At 44.0% G+C, this 20,284-nt stretch overlaps 2 protein-coding genes across 2 annotated transcripts; one reads left to right on the top strand and one right to left on the bottom strand.

Annotated features, from left to right (window-relative positions):
- Positions 1 to 349: 349 nt before the first annotated feature.
- On the bottom strand, positions 350 to 1,950 carry LOC120704075 (thiamine thiazole synthase 2, chloroplastic-like). The gene is made up of 2 exons (XM_039988327.1): positions 907 to 1,950; positions 350 to 823 (listed from the first exon to the last, which is right to left on the bottom strand). Exons 1-2 carry the CDS (start codon positions 1,795 to 1,797, stop codon positions 656 to 658), a joined length of 1,059 nt encoding a protein of 352 aa, XP_039844261.1. The 5' UTR covers positions 1,798 to 1,950; the 3' UTR covers positions 350 to 655.
- Positions 1,951 to 16,231: 14,281 nt separating this feature from the next.
- On the top strand, positions 16,232 to 19,951 carry LOC120704073 (uncharacterized methyltransferase At2g41040, chloroplastic-like). Its single transcript, XM_039988326.1, has 7 exons — positions 16,232 to 16,740; positions 17,391 to 17,491; positions 17,579 to 17,801; positions 17,989 to 18,182; positions 18,733 to 18,844; positions 19,422 to 19,535; positions 19,603 to 19,951. Exons 1-7 carry the CDS (start codon positions 16,561 to 16,563, stop codon positions 19,741 to 19,743), a joined length of 1,065 nt encoding a protein of 354 aa, XP_039844260.1. The 5' UTR covers positions 16,232 to 16,560; the 3' UTR covers positions 19,744 to 19,951.
- Positions 19,952 to 20,284: the final 333 nt, after the last annotated feature.

The following is a 20,284-nucleotide window of genomic DNA, read 5'->3' as shown; positions in this document are numbered from 1 at the left end:
CAGAGACTATAGTGCTTCCTAACTTCTGATTGTCAGGGTGCTCGATGGACTGGCCATGTATGATGAGACATGATGGCTTTGACAAATTTTAGTAGTAGACACTGCTTGCCTCAGAATTCCACTGGGATTCGTTATTCCGCAATAAGGGTTAAATTGTTTCATACTAGCAAAAAGCTTATGAATAAGACCTTGGTTTTCTAGTACTTTCGCCATTCCTTTGGGTCTATATGAAATGCCCCAGGCCAGCAATTTACTGGTCAGTATTCAAGTGTTCAAAGTGTAACAAGTCCTTTATCTATTAGCAAGACACCCCACTGTTACAGCAGGTTGCAGGGACAAAGGAATACAGTGAGCAGAAGACGGCTAGAACTGTGGAGCCCGCTTCTCTCATCTCTTTACAACGAATCAATCATGTAGTACCACACCAAGTTACCAAGATGCATTTTATTTCATCTTCTCTTTATTCCAGCTGCCAGGAGGGCCCCACAGAGTGGTGCCCCCACGAGACAGAGCACACGGTGGCATACTGGCGTGGCAGTGGTATGAACACGACACTAGCGAGAGACACAGCTGAACTGAACAAAGCAGCAGAGTCCAGAAGAAACGGAGAAAATCCCCACGGAAATCGCTCCCCCACCCGGCGCGCGTCCCCTGCTCACGCGTCCACGACCTCGTCGTCCTTGGACGCTATCACGAACTCCTCGCGCCACGCCGGCGACGCCGTCTGGGCCGTCCCGTCGATGGCGTTGGGCCTGCCCAGCGCCTGGAGCGCCAGGTGCGCCGCCTTCTGGCCGGAGATCATCATGGCGCCGAACGTCGGGCCCTGCAATCAATCAGAAGACGCTCGTTCGTTAGCCAATCGTAAATCATTCCAGGAACCAGGAGAAAGAAAGATAGAGTTAACACCATTCTCGGGGCGCCGTCGATCTCGGCGACCTCCATGCCGGTGACGATCATGCCGGGCACGACCTCACGCGTGAGGCGGACGATCTCATCCTCGGCGGTGTTCATGTCGAGGGCCTTCATCCCGGGCACGGCGCTGATCATGCCGATGTCCTGCAGCCGCTTGACGCCGGTGGCCCCGAACGGCCCGTCGTGGCCGCAGGAGCTGACCACGACCTTGGCCTCCATCACGTTGGGGTCCATGCACGACTGGGTGTTGTGGTTCATGGAGACGAGGGCCCAGTTCGTGACCACGCCGCCGACGCGGCCCTGCTTGACGATGAGGTCCTCGACGGCGACGGCGTTGAAGAGCTTCACGTTGGGGCGCGCCAGGAGGCGGCTCATGATGGTGGAGGTGAAGAGCGCGGCGTGCTTGATGACCACGTAGTCCTCGGCCTCGTCGTACGCGACGCCGAGCTCGTCGAGGAAGCGGTGGGCGGGCTTGCGCACCACCATGGCCGAGAAGAGCTGCCCGCCGAGCCAGGCGCCGCCGCCGGGGGACACGGACTGCTCCACGATGGCGATGCTGACGGAGGGGTCCTTGGAGAGCTCGTACGCGCAAGAGAGCCCCGCGGAGCCGGCGCCCACGATGACGACGTCGGTGTCGGCGTGGGTGATCATGTCGGTCATGTACCGGCGGGTCATCTCGCGGGCGACGATGGACTCCTTGATGGGGCTGAACCGGAAGGAGGTGAGGTCGTAGGGCGGGGTGGAGGAGGAGGCGGAGGCGGAGGCGCAGATGGGCCCGGCGGCGCGGGGGGTCGCCACGGCGACGGAGGACGGGGCGCGCGGGGCGGCCGGGAGCCGGGCGCCGGCGAAGGAGGATTTGAGGAGGGTCGACGCGGTGGTGGCCATGGCCGAGAGCTAGCTTCTTGGGCTGGGGATCGAGATGGACGGAAGGATTGGAGCTGCTGGGGATGGCACCTCGGCACTCGGCAGGTGTGTGAGGGGATGAGCTTGCGGTGGCAGGGTTTAAGAAGGGGAGGGAGGCTGCAAGCCTGCAACAAATATCTGGGCGCTGTGCATGGCAGATAGGGCGTGGATGGCCACGGCCACCGGCTGCGTTGGATCGGGACGAAATCGGGCAGAGGCAAACAAAATCTGCGTTGGAGTTTTCCCGGCATCCCCATCGGCGCAGATATTTTGCGACGGTTCATGGATGGAGGATGGCTTTTGGAAGAAAGTGATGAGCTGAGATATGGACACCGCACTGTTGGTGCGTTCAGCGTTCACTCAATTACTCCTTACACTTAGCTTGGCAGTTCTTCCTTCTACAATTTTAGTGGTAACTCTTAAATGTTCAAATATTTGTGGTACTTTTCTAAAAATAGAATCTTGTTTTGAAGAAACAGTACAAATATTTAAACTAAAATGGATTACAGGTGCACCTAACGGCCACCAATTTATTACACCTCTATAATCCTTCCATATTCTGTATATTGTTTTGGTGGGAGCATATGTTATTTTGCAAATTCCAGTTTATACAACTTCCATCTATTTATATGTACACTTTCAACACATCCCCCCCCCCCCCCCCAATATATATAGCTGTGGTTACAAGGAGATTGATATGTAGTGACGAAGATGAATAGATGATGGACTCCACGACCTGGTGATCCTAGGTGAAACGGCAGTAAAATATCAACGGTTGTTTCAACATTGTCCACACGTCATCGTCTCTCCTTTTCGAGTGATATTTCCACATCCTTTTCAAAATATATATATCTGTATACGTGCTCTTGATCTCTGAAACTGGGTCGCCTAAATTCTGACCGTTGAAGAACCTATCACGTCTCTCGTCACCCTTCAGCCATAAAATCCCACCACCTGTGAAAAGATGACATGCAAATAAGACACAAATATAATTTTATACTATCTTATAAATGGAAACGTATCAGTCTCTCCGTGAAAACTATACAAATTTTAATCTGGACCACTGGATCAACATCCAAAGGGCATGGGGAGGAGGATAATTTTACAATTAACCGCCCGCACTTTTGGATTAGGTAATCACACTTTTGCAAATCCCCCCTCCCACTCCCCCTGCGCCCTCCCCTTAGATGTTGATCCAGTGGCTGCATAGTTTTCACGGATAGATTGGTTTGCACATGATATATTCCTCTTATTAATTAGCAAATTATTGCGATGCCATTGTAAGATAGCGTCTCAATTGTAAATCCGTACTAGACTACAAAATGGGTCAAGTGCATTCAAATATCTGCGGAAACATATTTGGTCCATATGATTCATGAAAACAACATTGCATCCAGAAACCTTTCCGAGAAAAGGATGAGCTATTGTACACCATTCCTTTAATTTCCTGCCCTGGCCATGTGATCACAACAACGCGATCCTTTGTAACGATTTGCCATTTTCAGGAATTGTTGTCAAAATGGAAAAAAATGCAAGGAGATCTAGATCTTTCGGACCACTGGCCAATGGATTTTGCCCCTTGACACTTCATCGGGACACATCACAAGCCATAACTTGACGATCCTCAGTAAACTCTGACCTTTGAAGTACCTATCATGTCTGATCAGCAAATCCCACCACCTGCAAAAAGGTGCCATCACAATGAGGGCTCATAGCTCATATAATTTACACTATCTTACTTATTAAGTAGCAAATACCATTTCCCCCCTCCATTTTAGTGATTGAGCCTCAAATGTAAATCTGTACGCAAGGCTATAAAAATTTTCAGGTTTGATTCAATTATATGTCCGACATATTTGAACCATATGATTCATGAAAGCGACCTTACATCCAGAAATTTTTTCTTATAAAGAGGCCATGTTGTAGTAGGGTCGAGATGGCGGATTAGAGGGGGGTGAATAGTCCTTTCTAAAACTAATTGCGTCGGCTAACCGAGACTTATGCGGAATTGAAACTATTCGCTTAGCCAAGACTACACCCCTCTAACTATAACTCTAAGGCACCTCCAAAAAGATCCTACACAAAGCAAATGGAGTGCCAAGCTAGTAAGATCTCTCTTAATAATTCTAATGCCAAGTCACACAAGCCTAAGCACTAGTACTTCACAAACCGGGGGAGCTCCTACACAAATCTAATGAGCAAAAGCACAAAGCCAACCTAAACTCACTAGATGCTCAAGGACAAGGATACACAATCCAAATCCAAGAGCTCAACTTGCTTAGTTACACAATCTAAGCAAGAGCAACTAATTAAGCTACACAAGCTAACTAGATACACTAGGATCTCTACTTCTAGCTACACAAGCAAGAAGATGATTAGCAAGCTACATAAGCTAACTAATTACTAGAGAGCAACTACACAAGCACAAGATATAGAAGAATGTAAATACAATGCTTGTGATTTGGAGAATTCAAACCACCGAGAAGAGTAGACAAAGTTGACACGGTGATTTTTATCCCGAGGTTCACTTGGTTGCCACCAAGCTAATCCCCGTTGAGACAAGCTCCAAGGTTGCCGCCGATCCTCTTGCTAGTGGTGACTCTCAAGTCACACTCTCCCACGTGGAGTGCTCACACCGAGCTCTAGCACATGATCCGGCCGGACCACTTGTTGCTCTTCACGAGAGTTGCTCTTCGCGGCTCCCGCGGGGTGAGCACAATACCCCTCACAAACTCTTCTCCGGAGCACCGCACAAACTTCTTACGGGCTTCAACGGAGTTTCTTGCCACCAAGCCGTCTAGGAGGTGGCAACCTCCAAGAGTAACAAGCACACCGGCTTGCAACACGATCACCTAGTGCCACTCGATGCAATCTCTCAAAGCAATCGCACTAGAATTGCTCTCTCACTCGATCGGATGATTACTATCAAGTTAGAGTGAGTAGAGGGCTCTCAAGCACTCTCATACATGGACACCAAGTCCCCAAGGTGCTCTTTCTACTCAAATGGCCGGCCACACCCTCTATTTATAGAGGGAGGCCCCAAACTAGCCGTTACACTCAAATCCCGTGAAAACTGAGTTTTCGCGGACTGTCCGCCTCACAAAAACCGGACCGTCCGCCATTTAAAACCAACGGCTAGAACTGCAATGATTATGTGTCAGAGTCGACCGTTAGAGCCCCGGACGGACTGTCCGCGCCCCTGGGGCGGACTGTCCGCGGTTCAAAACTTCGAACCAACCGATTTGCAAACGTCTCTGACTAAATCTGGAAGTTACCGGCGGACTGTCCGCTCCCCAGGGGCGGACTGTCCGCAGTTCAAAACGTGAGCACACACAGAAACCGCAGTGTTTCTGTCCCAGAAATTTCAGTAGGAGGCGGACCGTCCGCCCCCAAGGACCGGACGGTCCGCAGGTCATTTTGGGCACCCAAGACAGAACAACCAAGTTTCTGCGCCCGTTTCAGCTTTTAAAGGCGGACCGTCCGCCCCCATGGACCGGACGGTCCGCAGGTCATTTTGGACCACCCACAGAGCCAAAAACGGTTCTGTTTGAGCTCAACCGAGATAACGGCGGACCGTCCGCCCCTCAAGGGCGGACCGTCCGCAGGTCTAGGGCGGACCGTCCGCAGGTCTATTTCCAGCAGAAATGTACCTCGGTAAAATGGCCATAACTCTTAGCTCCGATGTCCAAATTAGGTGATCTTGGACTCTATGGAAAGCTAATTCAGAGGGCTACACAACCCAACTGAATTCTTGATCCAAAACACAATGGATCAAAGCAGTATTCCACTCCAAGAGACAACCTAATTTCCGCAGAAAAACAAAAGACCTTTCTTGCTTCCCAAAGTTGATCAACATCAACTCCAACTCTTTCTCCTTTGCAAATGTGCCAACACAACCACGTGAACAACACCATGTGCATGTGTGTTAGCATTTCACAAACATTTTCAAAGGATTTTCACTTGATCTCACCACGCCACTCGATCCTAGCAACATCGCAATGTTAGATCGCTCAAGTGGCACTAGATGATCGATATGCAAACAAGTTTGCCCCTCTTGATAGTACGGCCATCTATCCTAAATCCGGTCATGCACTTCTCTACACAACTTTTGACCGGTGAAATGAAATGCCCTACAAGTCATACCTTTGCCTTGCGCATTCCATTTCATCTTCCCAAATATTGATGCCACACAAGCACCAAACTCCATCAAGCCTTTTGATCATCATTATGAGTCAACACTTGGCTTGATCTTTCTTAAATGATATGATCCACTCCATATCATCACATGACCTTTTTGGTCCATCGGTCTTGACCTTGCTCGCTCTTCACCGTTGCCTCGGTCCATCGGCGCGAAATCTTGCCCAAGCTTCACCGCCTCGCGGTCCCTCGATTCAAAGCCTTGACTTGCCCTTCTCCATTGCAACCGGTCCATCAAGCCAAGCCTTGTCTTGATCTTCTCCACTTTGATCACATAACTCCATGTCATGTCTCATATGCAATGAGCTCCTCGATCACACTATATGAGCATAGCATCAACACTTAGCCATTTCTCCTACATGGCACATGTTGCTCATACTAGTGTCTTTGTGTGGACTAATCTCCTGTGTATCTCAACATAAACACTTATTAGTCCACATAAGTTGTCACTCAATTACCAAAACCAAACAAGGACCTTTCAATTTCCCCCTTTTTGGTAATTGATGACAACTCTACAAAGATCTGGAAATTAAGGATATTCCAAGCTAGCACTTCACATACATGTAAATAGCTAACTTGGTTTGGATTTTATGTTTCTTATCCACCATTAAGACCACTTGTAAAAGATTGGATAAGCACCATAAAAATCCAACTTGGTAGTGATAACTCTCCCTACATGTGTGCTCAAGAGATTTGGTTTTAAACTCCCACACATGCATAAATATGAAATTTGTGGAATTGTTATCACTACTAAGTGATGCTAAGGTATATAGGATAAACCTTCGAAGCGTGATACCAATTTGAGTTGCATCCTTGAAGTTCATTCCTTAGCATCAATGAGTAACTAGACATTTATCAAAAAAACTCAAGATACCTCATGAGATCAACAATATTAGCAAGTCTCTTGATTCACTTGTAAAAAAAAGTCTAGCTACAATCTATGCATGCTAGTTATCAAATCATCAACTAAGTTCTATGACTAGCATACATCACACACAAGCAATGCATATATAAATTTTAAAACTTATGCAAATGCAAACAAGCACATGAATATGCACATATCAAATGCAAACAACTAAGTTCATGAGCTTGCTCCCCCCTACTTGTGTGCTCCTCTTGTCCAAGAATATTGCTCCTCCTCAATATTGCTCCTCTTGATCCATGTCCATGATCGCACTCTCATCTCATCTCTCCCTTTGTCATCCAAGGATAATTCATATCTTTGTTCATTTCTCTCCCCCTTTGTCATCAATGACCATAAAAAGGCCGAAACCACATGAAATTGGCCACGTGAAGATCAATGGCTACCACTTGAGGTTGTACCTCTTGTACTTATAGGGTTACCACTTGAACACCCCTTGTAGGCAATCATATGAAGCATTTGTGGTTTGATACAAAGAGTTGGACTTGGGTAGATGGTTGAGTCTTGAATCTTCATTTTTGATGGACACTTTCAATTTGATTGGAATTGACACCACTTGTAACAACAACATGTGGAAGCATGAAGATCACCTTGAAATGCCACATGTAGGATACTAGTAGGATCCTTGACCTTGATACTTTGTAGTGGGGCTCCTCCCCCTATGTCAAAGAGTTTTGTCAATCTACTTGAATCTTGAGCTCTTCTTGATGAGGATAGGTTTCTTGATTTGAATTGATCACTTAAAGTTGAGGATCACTTGTGGAACCACCATTGTTGTACTAGATCTACTTGAATGAGTACCACTTGTATGATCATGTATATCACTTGTAGAGATACAATGATATACCTTTTGTTGAATCTAGTATCATTTGTAAAATCATGATGGATCACCTTGTTGAATTTGACATTGATAACCAATTCTTGAACTAGATTGTTTCCATGAGCTTCTTTCTTTTTGACTTGATCTAGACTACTTGCCCAAATAATTCAACTCGGTTTGAACCAATGACAAGCTTCTTCACACCTCATTCTAAGGGTTATCTTGACAATGTTGAGTTAAACACTTGAAAGCTCATTTTCTAGATCAACTACTTGGGTTACTAGCTCATGAACATGTCATATGTTACCACTAGATCATATCAAGCATAGAAGCAATAGAGGAATCATAAAACATTTAAAATTATTTTATTTTTCATGAATGATCACTATATATGACTATATGCACTAATCATGTCCTTAGCATAGTATGAATGCATATGTCAAGCAATTTCACCTTGCTATGTTGGAGTAGAGGATAGTCATTAGATTCCAATGTAGCTCTCCAAATAGCATCATGAAGTCCAATTATAATAGCTTGGTGAAGACAATGAATACCAATATGAAAACTATTCTTCACCCATATGAAATGAATACCACTTATCATGAAATGCACTATTTTGTTGTGGTTGGCTTGTTTCATCTCTTTGATCCTTGCTTTCATGAGAGAATACCATTTGAATATCACTTGAATTATCATGAATCTCTCTATGTTGGGTGTTGCTTGCTTTTCTTGATCTTCCAATTTAAGTACCAAAAATATGATAAGTACACACTACAATCAAATGGCTTTGTACTTAATACTTGTCATGCTTCTTGTCATACTTCTAGCTCCTCTAAAAACCAAACCTAGGTTCCTCAACCACTTGTAACGATGATTTCAACTTGAGGACCTTTCAATTTAAGTGACTCAAGATCAATCCAATATTTGTCACTTTTCTGGCAGATTTTGTACCTCTCAAAGAATATGTCAAATCTCTCAAAGTACAAGTTGAATTGCCACGAAATTTTGTGGAGATGTGTGACACTAAGTCATATAGCAGCCATAAAAATTTGAGCTTCAATGTATTTCTAGATTGCTACCAGATTTCACATCTTTCTCATAGGTGTATGCTGAAAACTGCTGCACATGCATTGACAAGATCCACTCCAAAACCGAAGTATCCCTCATCATATTCTCATGAAACTTGTACAGCAGCTAGTATCATAAGTGTAGGGCATGCATACCATATTTCAAGCCAGTCCAAATAGATTTGATCATCCAACTATGGCTATCTTCTCAGCTTACTCAGATTTTCAATAAAGGACAGATTTTGAGCAATTGAGCTATACTTCATAAAATTGAATCAAACTTGATGTTAACTTATTTGAATGAACTCACAAGATATATATCTAATCATATCCCATAATGAAAGTCATCTCATGATCATATCCATTCAAACTAACTCAATTTTGATTACTAACCATTTAATCCATTCAATCATCTTGTAGCAAGCAACAAGAGCATATATATCCAATTCAAACATCTTATATGCACCCAAAAGAATGTGATCAACTAGAGATATACCTTTGTAGCTGATGATAAGTCTAGCTGTCAGGATCCTCCTTTCAGTTCATTCGCGGACTGTCCGCGATATCCTAGCGGACCGTCCGCAGTGTATTTTTGCGGTTGAGAATTTCTCTGCAGAGCCTCTGGTGAGCAAGTCCCATGAACGGCGGACTGTCCGCCCCTTACCCGCGGACTGTCCGCAGTACCAAATTTCAGACTGTCCAGAATTGTGCCAACTTTCTCAATTCCAACCTCAATTTGGGATCATTTCTCATATAAAAATCCAAAAATCTCAAATGTTGCATGAAAATCTTCAAAAGACTCATATGAGCAAGTTTCAACAAGAATTCAAAAATAAATCGAGTAGAATCATGAAAACTCATAAATGACTCAAAAATTCAGAAAAATAAAACAAGAAGTGCATATATGAACCAAATGCCATAAGTATTAGTTTTCAAGTCATATTTGAGAAGTCAATGACAAGTAGCTCATTTCTCAACTTGCAAAATGATTTTCATCCAAAAACGAGATTCAACTCAAATAAATTTGCAAGCCATCAAATATTTCCAATAAATCTTCACAACTAGAATAAGACACTTGTATGTTGTAGTACTTGGACTTCTTTGTTTTGACTTGACATTGGGATGAGAATAGCACTAGGCTTCAATTACTTGACTCAATCACATGATGAACAAGATAAAACCAATTGAGTCAAGCCTCCAATGTCATTGGTACCTACACACATTTATCCACGTTTCGATGGTACCCAAACTAGATTGGGTTCTCTCAAGTTAGGAGCAACATACTTTGGCAATGCCTTAGTATGAATAGCGGGAGTTTTTGTAATAGCAACAAATGAGGTACCATTACCATCCTTTCTAAGCATAATATTTGCATCAATTGAAATAGGCTTAGAATTGTTACCTAAGGGACATGAATAAGCCATGTGTCCCCTTTCCCGGCATAAGTAGCATCTTCTCTTTTGTTGAGCCTTTTCTTCCTTACTCATTTGATGCTTCTCATTGCCTTGCTTCTCATATTTTGCTTGAGCCTTCTTCTCAAGCTTGTTTGGGCAACCCGAAGCTAGGTGACCCAATATTACACAACTATGGCACTTGATGTGAGCATGTGGATTCTTCTCTTGAATCTTGTTCTTGCTCAACTTCTTGGCATCTTGAATGTGAGTTGGATGCCTTGTTCTTGCCTTGCCACCCCTTCTTGTTCTCTTTTTCATCATCTTCAAGTCATCAACTTGATCATCATGGTTGATCTTGACTTGAGGTTGGGGTACCTTCTCTTGCTCAACTTGTGGTTTTGGTTGAGGTTCTTGTTGCTTCACCAATTGCTTGGTTGGGCACATTGAGGTGAGGTGACCCCAAGTGCGGCACTTGAAGCATTTGATATGTTTAAGCTTCTCTTCTTCCTTCTTCAACTTGAGCTTTTCTTTGTTGGGGCAACCATTTGCAAAGTGTCCCATCTCATGGCATTGAAAGCACATGAAATGAGATAGCTTCATTTCTTCTTGCTTCTTCATCTTCCTATTATATTTATTCTTGCCCCATTTCTTGTCTTTGGTTTTGCTCTTGTTGGAACCAATGCCACTCATGTCACCGAAGCTTCTTTGATTTTTGATTATGCTTTCAAGGGTGACTTTTGATTTTGTCCATCTCTCTATCTTGTTGCTCAAATACTTCACTTGACTTTGGAGCTCTTTATTTTCTTCTACAAGGTTAGTCTCATATTGCATAGTAGAAGAAGAACAAGCATCTATATGTGAAGTACATGGCATAGACAATAAATCATCACATGAGGTGGATATATTTTTCTTGCCTACATCACAAGGGTTAGCAACATTTTGCAATTGATCATTTGACTCATATGACGAGCTCTCACTAGTTTAATTCTTTTATTACAAAGCTTGCTAGTGAGTAAAGCATGGTCTAGTACCAAGTTTTCATGAGCAACACTAAGCTCCTCATGAGTCAATTTTAACTCCTCATATGAACAACTCATGACATAAAGTAGATGCTTTTGTTGTTCACATGTGTCTTTGAGAAAAGAGTTTTCTTTTTCAAATTTGATTCTTTTGGCTAACACTTCCTCAAATAATTTGGTCATGCTAGCATATCTATTCAAGAGCTCATCATATGAATTAGGATCAATCATATTGTAATTTGATACCTTTGTGTCACCTTGTGACATGAAGCAATGTGATGATGGAGATGAGCTTGAAGTAGAAATATCATCCATGCATGAACCAACTTGATCGATAAGTGTGCTTGGAGTAGGATCATCATTTGCAACACTTGAATCATCACCATCAATTATATCAAGTGAGCTTGTTGTAGATTGATCATCATCATCATTATCACTTGACCATGAGGTGGAGCAATCTTCCACAACAACCATGTCATGAATGTGCTCACCATCCTCATGCACTTCCTCCTTGGCCTTAAAATCATCATCATCATCGGAGGCCACCCCATATTTCTCATTGAGATAACTCCAAATCTCGTTGGCGGTTTTCATATCCATGATCTCACCAAGTATACAATTTTGCAAAGATCTAAACAAAATGTTAATAGTTTGGATGTCTAGATCTAGGCATTTCTCTTGTGTTGGAGTTAGATTTCCTTCATTTAACACATGAGAAAAACCTACATCCACCATCCACCACATTTGAGGGCAAATAAATTTAAAATTGCACATCATCCAAGTTTTCCACCGTGTAAAGTGTGTGCCATCAAAAATGTGTGGACACTCAACATCTAACCCATAAGTCGCCATCCTCTCGGGTCGGTAAGGACCACAAATGAGAGACCTCGGCTTTGATACCACTTGTAGGGTCGAGATGGCGGACTAGAGGAGGGGTGAATAGTCTTTTCTAAAACTAATTGCGCCGGCTAACCGAGACTTATGCGGAATTGAAACTATTCGCTTAGCCAAGACTACACCCCTCTAACTATAACTCTAAGGCACCTCCAAAAAGATCCTACACAAAGCAAATGGGGTGCCAAGCTAGTAAAAGCTCTCTTAATAATTCTAATGCCAAGTCACACAAGCCTAAGCACTAGTACTTCGCAAACCGGGGGAGCTCCTACACAAATCTAATGAGCAAAAGCACAAAGCCAACCTAAGCTCACTAGATGCTCAAGGACAAGGATACACAATCCAAATCCAAGAGCTCAACTTGCTTAGTTACACAATCTAAGCAAGAGCAACTAATTAAGCTACACAAGCTAACTAGATACACTAGGATCTCTACTTCTAGCTACACAAGCAAGAAGATGATTAGCAAGCTACACAAGCTAACTAATCACTAGAGAGCAACTACACAAGCACAAGATATAGAAGAATGTAAATACAATGCTTGTGATTTGGAGAATGCAAACCACCGAGAAGAGTAGACAAAGTTGACACGGTGATTTTTATCCCGAGGTTCACTTGGTTGCCACCAAGCTAATCCCCGTTGAGACAAGCTCCAAGGTTGCCGCCGATCCTCTTGCTAGTGGTGACTCTCAAATCACACTCTCCCACGTGGAGTGCTCACACCGAGCTCTAGCACATGTCCGGCCGGACCACTTGTTGCTCTTCACGTCTCGCTCAACTAGAGTTGCTCTTCGCGGCTCCCGCGGGGTGAGCACAATACCCCTCACAAACTCTTCTCCGGAGCACCGCACAAACTTTTTGCGGGCTTCAACGGAGTTTCTTGCCACCAAGCCGTCTAGGAGGTGGCAACCTCCAAGAGTAACAAGCACACCGGCTTGCAACACGATCACCTAGTGCCACTCGATGCAATCTCTCAAAGCAATCGCACTAGAATCGCTCTCTCACTCGATCGGATGATTACTATCAAGTTAGAGTGAGTAGAGGGCTCTCAAGCACTCTCATACATGGACACCAAGTCCCCAAGGTGCTCTTTCTACTCAAATGGCCGGCCACACCCTCTATTTATAGAGGGAGGACCCAAACTAGCCGTTACACTCAAATCCCGTGAAAACTGAGTTTTCGCGGACTGTCCGCCTCACAAAAACCGGACCGTCCGCCATTTAAAATCAACAGCTAGAACTGCAATGATTATGTGTCAGAGTCGACCGTTAGAGTCCCGGGCGGACTGTCCGCGCCCCTGGGGCGGACTGTCTGCGGTTCAAAACTTCGAACCAACCGATTTGCAAACGTCTCTGACTAAATCTGGAAGTTACCGGCGGACTGTCCGCTCCCCAGGGGCAGACTGTCCACAGTTCAAAACGTGAGCACACACAGAAACCGCAGTGTTTCTGTCCCAGAAATTTCAGTAGGAGGCGGACCGTCCGCCCCCAAGGACCGGACGGTCCGCAGGTCATTTTGGGCACCCAAGACAGAACAACCAAGTTTCTGCGCCTGTTTCAGCTTTTAAAGGCGGACCGTCCGCCCCCATGGACCGGACGGTCCGCAGGTCATTTTGGACCACCCACAGAGCCAAAAACGGTTCTATTTGAGCTCAACTGAGATAACGGCGGACCGTCCGCCCCTCAAGGGCGGACCGTCCGCAGGTCTAGGGCGGACCGTCCGCAGGTCTATTTCCAGCAGAAATGTACCTCGGTAAAATGGCCATAACTCTTAGCTCCGATGTTCAAATTAGGTGATCTTGGACTCTATGGAAAGCTAATTCAGAGGGCTACACAACCCAACTGAATTCTTGATCCAAAACACAATGGATCAAAGCAGTATTCCACTCCAAGAGACAACCTAATTTTCGGAGAAAAACAAAAGACCTTTCTTGCTTCCCAAAGTTGATCAACATCAACTCCAACTCTTTCTCCTTTGCAAATGTGCCAACACAACCACGTGAACAACACCATGTGCATGTGTGTTAGCATTTCACAAACATTTTCAAAGGATTTTCACTTGATCTCACCACGCCACTCGATCCTAGCAACATCGCAATGTTAGATCGCTCAAGTGGCACTAGATGACCGATATGCAAACAAGTTTGCCCCTCTTGATAGTACGGCCATCTATCCTAAATCCGGTCATGCACTTCTCTACACAACTTTTGACCGGTGAAATGAAATGCCCTACAAGTCATACCTTTGCCTTGCGCATTCCATTTCATCTTCCCAAATGTTGATGCCACACAAGCACCAAACTCCATCAAGCCTTTTGATCATCATTATGAGTCAACACTTGGCTTGATCTTTCTTAAATGATATGATCCACTCTATATCATCATATGACCTCTTTGGTCCATCGATCTTGACCTTGCTCGCTCTTCACCGTTGCCTCGGTCCATCGGCGCGAAATTTTGCCCAAGCTTCACCGCCTCGCGGTCCCTCGATTCAAAGCCTTGACTTGCCCTTCTCCATTGCAACCGGTCCATCAAGCCAAGCCTTGTCTTGATCTTCTCCACTTTGGTCACATAACTCCATGTCATGTCTCATATGCAATTAGCTCCTCGATCACACTATATGAGCATAGCATCAACACTTAGCCATTTCTCCTCCATGGCACATGTTGCTCATACTAGTATCTTTGTGTGGACTAATCTCCTGTGTATCACAACATAAACACTTATTAGTCCACATAAGTTGTCACTCAATTACCAAAACCAAACAAGGGCCTTTCACATGTTTAGTTCCCACACCGTAAATGCAAAAACGCAAAATTTTGCGAAGAAATCTTACTAATTTGAAGTACTAAATGAAGTCTATTTTCAATTTTTTTTGCATGGATGGGCTGTAAATCACGAGACGAATTTAATGAACCTACTTAATCCATGATTTGCAACAGTGATGCTACAGTAATCATCCGCTAATTATTGATTGATCATGGATTAATTAGTATCATTAGATTCGTCTCGCGATTTACAACCCATCTGTGTAAAAAGTTTTGTAAATAGACTTCATTTAGTACTTCAAATTGATAAGATTCCATTGGATTTTTTTTTGCGTTTACACCATCCGCCAACTAAACACGGCCGGAATATGGTACTGTACACTTTTTCGTTCCTAGGCTACGTGATCATGATGTGACCCTTATTGATTTGCCCATTTAAAGGGATTGTTGAAAAAAGAAGAAAAATGCAAGGAGGTGTAGATCTTTCATGGGACACGTCATGACCGACTTTTGGGCCATCTACCTAGTTATTTTATATATTTTTAGCTATATACTGGTATATACATCACCCCATAGGATGCCACATGAACCTCTTAAACTTTTAGCAACTGGCCAGAGGGAAAATAGAAAGAGGTTAGCAATATGAGCAAAAGTATCAGAGGTAAAATTCTGAAAAATCCGTATTATTTCACGCACAAGATACTTTATATAGCTTTATATGTGAACTTCACTTGCGCTAACTTTGCATTGACACATCAATGAAGACACTGTCTTATTAGGTTGAGAGTATGGATCCTAAAACTAAAGGTCTGTTTGGATCCAGAAACTAATTTTTAATCAGCTAACAATTAGTTCTAGATGATCCAGATAGGTGTTAATAATGGGCTAAAATTAACTTAGCTAGCCACCTAACTAAAATTTAGTCCATTAGCGCTCGAAATCTAACTAAGGACTAATTTCTAGCATCAGATATTAAAATACTACAGTACCTTGCACAAATATTATCCTCTCGTGAAGTGAGTTTTTTTTTTTGCGATTTCATAAAGTGAGGTTGACACAAGGTATAAAAGATTTTTCTCAATACTAAAGGCTAAAATTTAGCTTGGTCTCCAAACACTACAGTTTAGTTTAGCCTAACAGACCCCAGCACACCCTTCACTGTCCATGCGTCGGATCAGTCATATGCTGAACAGCTGCAATGAATAAACAAGAATCTTGAAACAATCTTAGCCGCCAATTCGTGAATGAAAACAAACAGCAAAATCATCCATGTTACATTTAGGATTTTTTTTTTGAAAAACAGACATTTAGGAATTTCGCAAGAAAAAGCACTACGCATGTGGCTGCAGGCGACGGGCAAACGAGCGAGAAATCTTGACGCGTGCGAACTGAGCCACGGCAACGCGGCGAGCCCGCGGGCCGCGGCTCGCCACGCGGCCGGCGGAGCATCGCCGCGTGCCCCATCCCCTTGGCGAACGGGCGCGCGTCGCGCCACGCCGTAACCGCTGCCACCACACCCCCGTAGCGGCGGCGAGCGCGCGCTGCTCGGCAGCCGAACCCAAAGCGCGCAGCTTTGCTCTCCTTCGCCAGGTCGGCGGGTGCGCTCTTGCCGGGACCCTTGCCCTCGCCGTGACCGTTTGCTGCGCTCGGCGCTCCGCGGCGCGCCATGGAGCTGCTGGTACGCGCGGCGGCGGCCGCCGCCGCGTCCTCCTCCCCGCAGCCGTCGCTCCAGCTCCCCCGCCGCGCCTGCGTCGCTGGCTCCTGCCGCCCCCGTCCCCGCCGCCCCGGGTTCCCTTCGCTCCGCGCAGCTGCGGCGGCCGCGGCGGCGACCACCGCCGTGGAGCCGGTACGTGTTCCATTCATCGGACTAGTAGTTGTTGCCGGACTGGTTGTCTAGCCCACCACGTGTTCGCGGCTATGCCGGGATGGCGGCGACCCTGTGCCAGGTCGATTAGCACGGCTTTCTTGATTGCTGCTGCTGAGGGGATCTTGGTAATGAGCTTTAGCCGAGATAAATGATTCAGCTGCCGTCCATCCGTATTTCTGGTACCGGTTGCTGTGCCCTGGTACCTGCAAAGGATCTTGTCACGGTTCAGACTCGCACCAAAGAGCTGCCGCATTGGATAGAGTTAAACCGTTCACATGATGAACCCAGACTCCAGAGCATCTGCCTAGAACCACCTTATTTGCTTTACGGTACATCCAGATCATGGATATGAGGTTCCATGTGAAATAATTGATCAAGTGGAAAGCAGGGACTACAGTGGTTCCTACTTCTGATGCTCTACCGCTGGTGTAGGCTGGGACATGATGTCTTCGATACCTCCAGTAGATACTGTTTTTGGATTTACTATTTTGTGGCGTGGCTTTTTCTTTCTTACAATCTTACTAGTGATATCCAGTTCTCTAGGACCTCCGGGTTTCTCCCTAACAATTTATCTTCATTGCGCCATGTAAAGTGGAGAGCTTGTAATATTCGTGACACAATCTTTACAGGAAACAAAAGAACAGCAGAATGACACTTCAGAAACTGAGGTGTTCGCGTGCCCTGTTTGCTATGAACCATTGATAAGAAAAGGGCCACCAGGCATAAACTTGTATGTTCTAGTCCATTTCTGCTTATCTTCAGGCAAATATTTTGGCTAGATTGACATTTATGTTCTTCTGAATTATGCATGCCCCAGGCCAGCAATTTATAGGTCAGGATTCAAGTGTTCAAAGTGCAACAAGTCATTTACCAGCAAAGACATCTTCTTGGACCTCACTGTAACTTCTGGGACAAAAGAATATACTGAACAGAAGCCTGCGAGAACCGAGCTGTTCAGGAGTCCGCTTGTCTCATTTCTTTATGAGAGAGGGTGGCGTCAAAACTTCAATCGGAGCGGCTTCCCTGGTCTTGACGAAGAGGTATCTTTCTGCTGGATTGTTTCATCTTCAACTCCACGTGATACTGCACAATGAGTTAGGAAAGCCTTTCTTGTGATTCAATATGTAATGCATTTTATACAGTAGGCACTTCTGTTGCAACAAAAGATTCTTTAATTCATAGGGATTCGCACTCTTATGCATGTCCCTCTTCTGATCCACTTGACAGTTTCAAATGGCTCAAGAGTATTTCCAACCCGTTGCTGGAGGTATCCTTCTTGATGTCAGCTGCGGAAGTGGCTTGTTTACTAGGAAATTTGCAAAATCTGGGACATACTCAGCTGTAATTGCTTTGGACTTCTCCGAGAATATGCTTCGCCAATGCTATGAATTTATTAAGCAAGATGATACTCTCCTCAACGCGTAAGCTCCCCATTTTGTTTTTGAATCTTTTTTCATATGTTTTGTGCTTTCCCTATAATACTGAAAGAAATGTCTTGCATACTTCAAATAGAAAAGTTTGTGTAGGATCATGGATGCATATTAACAGGGATTTGGGGTTGAATTAGGAGCCATAGTTTTCCATTCTGATACTAATTTCATGCTCACAAACTAGCTATTGAGAAGTTGGAGAAGTCCAAAGGACTTTCTCGCTGGAAACAAACTAGCTCAAACATGTTGCCAATTAAAGATTTACTGGGCATCACTGTCATGTTTATTGGAAGCTAAGATTTTATGCCAGTCTGATACCAACGATGCTATTATCAATTGCTATAAACATTGATAATCTGGACTGAAGTCTATAATCAACAGTGCACCCGTTATTTTGATCCGTATTTCTCTGATTTTTTCATACAAGGGTTACAGTGAAACTTCCATATCACTTCACGTAAGATAAGCAGTAATTAAAAACTATTGTTGCCATTATTCCAAGATCATGCCACAACACCTTCTTCGTCTTTTGTCTCTGCAGGAATTTAGCACTTGTGAGGGCAGATATTTCAAGGCTCCCTTTTGCCTCTTGTTCTGTAGATGCCGTTCATGCTGGAGCTGCTATCCATTGCTGGCCCTCACCCTCTAATGCGGTACATCATCCTTCTCATTTGCACTTTTGATTTATGTAAATATTTCAACAGAAGTTCATATTTGTGTTGTATTCACCATGTAACTGCACAATATTGTAACTGCTTACCTGAAAGTTCTGTGCGTATTAGGCACAGTAAAGTTATAATTACTTTTGATATGGACTTCTTTTTCTACTCAACCATAACTGTTCAGCTTTTAAAGATTAGTTTCACAAGAAGGATAATAGTAGATGAAAATGGGATGCATGTTAACTGCACTCTTATTTTCTCCATTTTGACCATTGGATTATTTTAACAGAGTATATAGAAGCCTGAAAGGCCATTATCTGATATTAAGCTGTGATAGCATTTTCCTTACATGTTTCCGTACAGCTTCCCTGATCAGACTCATGCTGTTGTTACCTGAATATGACATTGCATCTTGGCAAATTCGTAAATCAGAATTGTAATAGTACAATTATTCAAAAACCATCCAGGCATCCAGCACTGGCAATCCCTTGCCCTTGCATGATTACGGTATCATTTATTGCTTTCTTTTTTTTCGCGACCGTATCATTTACTGCTTTCTTATTGTCAGGTAGCTGAAATAAGCCGTGTCCTCAAACCTGGTGGTGTGTTTGTGGGCACAACTTTCTTATCCTCTCCCAGGAACAACCCATTTTCTGTTGAAGCATTAAGGCCACTGAGACAGGTAAGTTGTTTGCTTAAGGGAGCTTATATTCTGAAATTTCTCCTTTTCTGACTGCTTTGCGTCGCAGATTGTTGGACCAGTTAACACAAGCTACAATTACTTCACCGAAGGAGAGCTAGAAGACTTGTGCAAATCGTGTGGCCTTGTTAACTATAGCAATAAGGTTCAGAGGTCATTCATCATGTTCTCCGGGCAAAAGCCATACTGAAGAAATCTCAATCGCTACTGTTTCTTTAGGATGCCGTGTAAAATGAATCTACTCGAGTTTCATACATTTACATATCAAATAGAGAATAGTGTGCCCAGGGTTCCTCATTTCTGTATAGATGTGCGTCGCTGAATGTTTCCATAACAATGATGTACAAAAATGCATGCTGCGGATTCTTGAAAGAAACACTACCAGTGCCTTACTTCTCTGTCGCTGAGGCTGGTGCCGTAGAGTGCATTGCGTGATGATATCACTATCGCTATGGTTTCGTGATTTAGTTCTAACCATTATAAGAGCATCTCCAAGAGCCTTTTTAAAATCTACTCTCTAAATCATCATTTAGAGAGTCCTTTGAGTAAAAAATATTTTTTATATTCTTGTAGTTTCCAACAGCTTTTCTAAATCTTGTATGTAATCTAGAGAGTCATTTTTGTTCTCTATCTTTGGATAGTGAGAAATCCGGAATAGAGGATGTTTATATTTAGATATCCAATTGAAGAGGCTGTTGGAGGGCATTTTCTCACCAAAATCTCTATTTCTG

Source organism: Panicum virgatum, chromosome 4K (assembly GCF_016808335.1).
Source record: "Panicum virgatum strain AP13 chromosome 4K, P.virgatum_v5, whole genome shotgun sequence".
In the NCBI taxonomy this organism is placed as follows: Eukaryota; Viridiplantae; Streptophyta; class Magnoliopsida; order Poales; family Poaceae; genus Panicum; species Panicum virgatum.
The sequence above is the reverse complement of the archived record's forward strand: the minus strand, read 5'-3'. Positions and strand labels throughout refer to the sequence as shown.